This window comes from Haliotis rufescens, unplaced genomic scaffold (assembly GCF_023055435.1).
Source record: "Haliotis rufescens isolate VD_foot unplaced genomic scaffold, xgHalRufe1.0.p SCAF_8, whole genome shotgun sequence".
NCBI classification, from domain to species: Eukaryota; Metazoa; Mollusca; class Gastropoda; order Lepetellida; family Haliotidae; genus Haliotis; species Haliotis rufescens.
This window is the reverse complement of record NW_025964372.1, coordinates 46,391,501-46,398,064: the sequence shown is the minus strand read 5'-3', so window position 1 is coordinate 46,398,064 and position 6,564 is coordinate 46,391,501. Positions and strand designations below refer to the sequence as shown.

The window sequence follows — 6,564 nt, the reverse complement described above, 5'->3', positions numbered from 1 at the left end:
TGCATAATGAGGTGCAACATGGCCAGGCTTCCATACAGCTGTTCCGATTCAGTGGAAGGTGCACTGCAATACTTTGTGCCACAAAACAAGTATCACACTATAAAATCATTTATCATCCAAAACAGGTTCCCACATGAGATATAGCTTGGGTGAGATCAACCGATATCTACACTGTAGATATTACTGCATTGAAATTGCATCACAATGCTTTGCAGACCACTGTGACGTTACTCTTACCATGAGGTCACAATCAAATGACATCACTAATGGCTCTGCTACTGAAGATGTTAGCAGTACTTTTTACATTTAAGACACTGCTTATTACTGTCTACAAACGGAAAAAGTTGGAAGTTGATAAAAGTGGAAAAACTCCTTGGCAAGCCTTAGAGTTTTTCCTCTTTTATCAACTCGTGTTGATATATTTGATATCAAAATTCACGCAATTGTAATGTCATATGGTTTGGATTATACATACTACTTTCTGATCATACATCCAACTAGTCAGAAGTCATTGTTGGGCTGAATGACTCAAGGGTACTTAATTGTTTTGCTGGGTTTTCAGTATTTACATGATGGAACACAGAGCTTTAACTCGAGAAACAGAGGGTAGGTATGTAATTTCTCATGTATCGTATCAACATTGTTTTATGATGTATTCTACAATTATCACTACTGAGATGCCATACATACGATTTGTAAGACTAAGGGTTCGAAACACAAGCCCCATACACTGCTGTCACAAAACAACTTTGGGTAAAATGTTCCTAAATGTCTGAAGTTCTCTCTCTTCATGGAGGTGTAAGAGAGTTGTTGGAAAGTTCAGCATTGGATGAATGCTAGACACTTAAAGAGTTAATGCAAAGCCATTATGATTTGTATGTTCGTCTTTTGAAAGAATCGCTTTTAAGATTGAGGTTTTTGGGGGATGAAGGTGTGTGTCTTAAAACTTAAGGAATTAAGTTGTTTTATCCAACATCAATTCCTTTACATGCTTCAAAAGAAGTTAACAGGTCTCACATGTGCTTGACACACAGTTTCAGTGGCTGACACACCAAATAAAACTTCACCTAAATACTAAAAACAAACAATACAGTAAACAATCATAAACACATAATCAACAAAATATCCACTGTAACTGAACAGAAATAACAAGCTAAATAAAATACTTTAGAATAGAAGCAAAACTCAAAACAGTTTAACTGAATAATTTGAGCAGTAACAGGACAAATGAACTGAGATATTTATTGTCAATGTGCTTCTGAGAGTAGTCTTCATCTCTCAGTACTATCCCAACGTTTCAGACAGCAGGATTTGGATGCACCTCCTGTTTCATTTTAACTTCAGTATTGCATGCTATGGGAACAGATTGTTGTTGGTAAGTGGCAACTGTTGTGTCAATATGAAATGAATTTTATATCAGTCTCATTAAAATCAGATCTTAGTTTTTGCTACCGCAAAACAAAGATCTGAGGACATCCCATTACGGGTCACGTCAGAACGACCTTTTGCGAATTTTGACCGACCAATGAAATGACTGACAAGAAATCGACATTAGCCAATCAGAAGGCAGCTTTCTCGAGCTTTACGACACTAGTTTCAAACTGGCGACTACGTTTTGAAACATATTCTGACGTATTCTTGATTAAAAAAATTAAAACTAATAAGAAGAACACTCTTGAATGGCTTATAGACGGCCTAGATTGTGTGGATATAATCAGGAAGCCTGTGACTGTCGTTCGGAATACCCCGTGTTAAACATTTTGTGGTTGCATGATTAGAAAACACATTCCGACTGTCACTTTCATGATCTGGTAAGCGCTGCTCTGATTGGTTGGATGAAAGGTCGTTCTGACGTGACCCGTAATGGGATGTCCTCAGATCTTTGTTTAGCGATAGCGAGAACTAAGATCTGATCTTAATGAGATAGATTTTATATGAACAAATGATTTGCCAACTCCATCTTGTCCAGCCATGATTGATTTTGCCATCAATTCACATATTTATAGTCTGAGAGGAACCAGTTTCTCTCGCTTGGCAAGTACCTTCATCGCAATATATTGGCCATGTCTGTAGTTTTATTTGTCAGGGTAGACTTATGTTGTGCTCCCCATGACTGACATCTACCCCCATCAGTGATTGTTACAGCTAAATCTTCCTGGTTATGTACCAAAAGCGTGATTATCATCTAATTTGATACCTGTATGCCATGAAATGGTGAATATTCATGTTTTAATTATCGAGTCGATGTTACAATGATTCATTCACAATGAGTCACACATAATACTGGGAGAAGACAAGAGTACTAGTAAGGGGTCATGTGATCGAGATGAGGATTATTTAAAGATTTTTTGATTTTTTTAAAAAGGAAAAAAACCAAACCTGCTGCAGACTTTATGCCTGAGAATCAAGACTATTATTTTTTTTAGCCTAACCAATATTCCTTTTTCCAAGGAAATGTAGAAAAACGTAGATTTCCTTATCTCAAGTGGAGCCCTGAGTTCATTCAGTCTATTGTTGGAACCACATCAACAAATCAACTGTGACATCATGAAAATGGATGCCACCATCTTCCATTTCTTGCGACAGTGCGTTCAAATGTCATCACTTTGAAATAGACCTTATTGAAAACTGTGAAACAATGGAACAATTGGTGTAAACTAGCCAATCACCTTGAAACAAACATTAGAATATTCTGTGAGATACTTTCATCTATTTCTGTGCTGCTATGGGAAATATATGATCATAGTTTACAGTTAGGCAGAAAACAAACACAGCTTCTAAATAGATAAATGCAGTGTACAATCAGAATTTTATTCTCACACCTATTCTGCAAAATGTCTCCATTGAGGCTATAGTGCACTCACACATACTGGTAAAATTCTCAAATACATATGACATAAAAATCCCAAATAAAACAGCAGTTGTCACATCCGTAACCCCACTAGACATAACGCTGTAGTGGAAACCACTTTGGCAATACTGGTTAAGACTGGTTTAGACTAGCATGTACTGGAGTCTCCATCTGGTGTTGACTGGTCTGTACTGGTGCTGAGACATCATGTGTTTTGCTTCTTGCCGGACACGGGTTTTCTCTTTCTTGTTGTCAAAGCCTGAAACCAATTTGGGTTCCATGAATTCGAGATCAGGTTCACAGGATTCAAGTAGAGGTCTTGTTACTTTCATGATGGACTCATAATAAACAGCTACATGAACTCGGAAATCACCCAATATCATGTCTTAAGAACTGATTTATTTCATCAAATGCAGTGAATGTTCAGAAAGACTAACCAATTCAACCATGCAAGGTATCATCCAGTTATAAATCATTCATTGTAAACCAGGGATGAACATTTTTCAATGTTTTGTTGCCCTGTAAAATAATAATTATAATCAAAGGTTTGTGTGTAATTTATGCGACATTCAGCAATATTTCAACTAAAACACAGCTCCTTAAGTCCAGGCCTGACAAACTAGCAACAGATATTGTGGGGAACATCCCACATGGTCAGGGTACATTCCACAATCTAGCAAGACAAAAGGTAAAGGATTGAGCCCAACTACCCCATCCCATAAAGTCACCTCTTATGACCAGCAATAAAGGGCTGTAGGTGTCATGGGATCTGCTCACCTCAGCTGCAGAGTTCTCAGAGTTAGAGCTGGAGTACACTGGGTTTCTCTCCACAGTGGGATGATCCTCCTCTTCATCGTCCTCCTCCTTCTCAGCATCATGCTCACTCCCATCATCGTCAAGGAAACCATCTTCTTCTATGATCATTTCTTCATCAGTATCTGAAGGAGGGCAAGGTGCAAATTTGTGGTGATTTGATAGAATGTTGCATTTATAAAATTCAGTTTTTACAGTGAGTGAGTACGTGAGTTGGGTTTATGCCGCTTTTAACATTATTCCAGTTATATCACGGTGTGTCAGCTTAATGTGGGAGGAAAGCCCAAAGTGATGTAGGTCTCAGACGTTTACCACTTTGGAAAAACCCACGAGAACGGGTATGGTGCTGACAAACCGAGAAACATAATAGGGGTGAACCGGGATTCGAACCGACAATCACAGGTTCCTGGCGTGCCCAAGGGATGCAACTCTGCACAGTGAATGGCGGCGCCTTACACGACTGGGCCACCCGTGCCCCTCAGTTTTTAGAAGGGATTCTCAACGTAAACTGAATCCCAGCCTAGCCACACAGGCATCAGTTTAGCATCCCTACTTGCTCCTGGTTACAGAACACATAAATTAAATTTGAGAACGATTTATGGATGGGTGACATATTGAAAATCGGACTCGAACCTTTTGAACTAGCTCTGTTGAAATCATTGATGGGAACATAAAGAACAGCTTCATTGGACCTAATCAAAATTAATATCACAAAATTAGTTATCACTTCCAACTACACACATTGTGAAGAAAATGGCTGATTAATTGAGAATGGGATTTGAACCTCTTTGACAAATTCATGTGTCATCATGTCAGTCAGGTGAGCTAAAATACTGGGAACTGTCTGAGGACCTCATCTGAAATTCAATCTGCAATATAAAGTTGATGAAGCTGGATACTTACATTCAGTCTCGTAGTCATCATCTGTGAGGTAGAACACGGTGGACTTGGGCTTGGTGATCTTAGACACCTTCTCAGCCAGGTCAGTGAAGTAGGCCATCACAGGGACATGGGACTGCAACACAACCAGCAAATATCGCCATAACAACACACACAGGAAATATCCCCATAGCAACACACAGAGGAAATATCCCCATAGCAACACACACAGGAAATATCAAGACAGCAAAACAACCAGTAAATATCACCATAGCATCACACATAGGAAATATCACCATAGCAACACAACCAGGGATTATCACCATAGCAACACACAGAGGAAATATCACCATAGCAACACAACCAGGGATTATCACCATAGCATCACACATAGGAAATATCACCATAGCAACACAACCAGGGATTATCACCATAGCAACACACAGAGGAAATATCACCATAGCAACACAACCAGGAATTATCACCATGGCAACACAATCTGATATTAACAATATGGTGACAACATCTTAACACAGGTGTGTCTGAACTGCCATCTCGTGTCTTTGAGTGAGTGACAGCAGAAATTTTACCACTCAGCAATATTTCAGCAATGGGCTTCAAATACCCATGCCGGGAATTGGGGCAATTGGGTAGCCTCGAGGTTAAAGAGTTTGCTCGTCCTGCCGAAGACCCAGGTTCGATTCCCGACATGGGTACAATGTGTGAAGTCCATTTCTGATGTCCCCAGCATGATATAGCTGGAATATTGCTAAGAGTGGTTTTAAAACCACACCTACTAACTCACTCACCACGCCGTGAATCACAGCCTGACGAGTGAACAACTTAACCCCTGGCCACATCATGCCATGGAATGTTGGATACTAACACTACGTTCAATCTGGGAACTGCATCTCAGTACATTTGTATCCACGAAATGACAATAGGGCAATAGTTAGTTGAGCAAGCTCCACAACTACAGCACATGAGTATCCCTGTGTGTGACTCACCACCTGTTGTTGCTTCTTCTTCATCCCTGCTTCGGTTTCCTTCGTCTTTTCAATAAACAGTTTGTCCAGGTAGCCTCCCTTCATCCAGCCATTGAACAATGTCTTTCCATAGTGGTAGCCCACATCCTGGGAAGAGACAAATGGAAAATATGAGTGAGTGAGTGTATCTTTTCATCAAGGTATTTTTCATAGACTGATTTTCAGACCCAAGTCTACAAAATTGAATTTAAAATTTCACAATTCTGGTTGCCCTTAACAATAAGACCTGCATCACACTGGGCTCTCCTCCCACATTCAGTTTCTTAGGCAATCCAATTAAAATTGATTCCAGTTGCTCAAACACTTACTTTGTCTGATTACCCATTAATCTTATGTCAGGATGGATAAATTTTGCATTTTATGACACCAACTCTAATTCCACAAAAATAATCTCCCACATGTGACGCCATGTGTAGACCAAGGTAGGACATCAACCAAGTCACCAGGTCAGACCACCCAATCTATTTGGTCACCTCTTACAAGCAGCAAAGGTTGCTGGGGACCTATTGTAGCTGGGAATCCCCACAGGGTTGCCCCACAGGGTTTCCCCACAGGGTTGCCGTGAATGAATCGTTAAGGAACACCAACTCACTGAGATCTCATCATAGCTGCCAAATTGAAGAGTACCATACTTGTCAATGGGCGGCCTCATGTATTCACAGTAGTCGCTGCTCTTGACCAAGTCAAGTTGTCGCACACACGACACGTACGCCAGACGGGACTGGATCTCCGTCATGTCCAGAACCTGAACACAGGAAAGAAATCGGAGTCACTATATGTCTATGTCATAGTGTTACAGGTATAGAACGTACTGGCTATTCACTGAGGCTAAAAATAATAAGTCTTTGTTCACAGTCACCGCCTGCATCATTATTAAGTTCACTGCATGTCACCAAAAAAATCCTTAAATATTCTAAGTCCAACGGTAGTCAAAAACAAGTATACCAGAACTTTACTTGTCAAGGAATAAATTTT

At 39.9% G+C, this 6,564-nt stretch overlaps 1 protein-coding gene across 4 annotated transcripts in view; it reads right to left on the bottom strand.

Annotated features, from left to right (window-relative positions):
* Positions 1 to 1,534: 1,534 nt before the first annotated feature.
* Positions 1,535 to 6,564, bottom strand: part of LOC124143585 (patatin-like phospholipase domain-containing protein 7) — a 58,249-nt gene continuing 53,219 nt past the window's right edge. For all 4 annotated transcript variants that reach the window (XM_046512611.2, XM_046512612.2, XM_046512613.2 and 1 more), the window contains 5 exons: positions 6,182 to 6,334; positions 5,551 to 5,676; positions 4,568 to 4,679; positions 3,629 to 3,789; positions 1,535 to 3,110 (listed from right to left, as the gene is read on the bottom strand). In XM_046512611.2, coding sequence (XP_046368567.2) covers positions 3,057 to 3,110; positions 3,629 to 3,789; positions 4,568 to 4,679; positions 5,551 to 5,676; positions 6,182 to 6,334 — 606 coding nt within the window. In that variant the 3' untranslated portion in view covers positions 1,535 to 3,056. The remainder of the gene's footprint in view (positions 3,111 to 3,628; positions 3,790 to 4,567; positions 4,680 to 5,550; positions 5,677 to 6,181; positions 6,335 to 6,564) is intronic.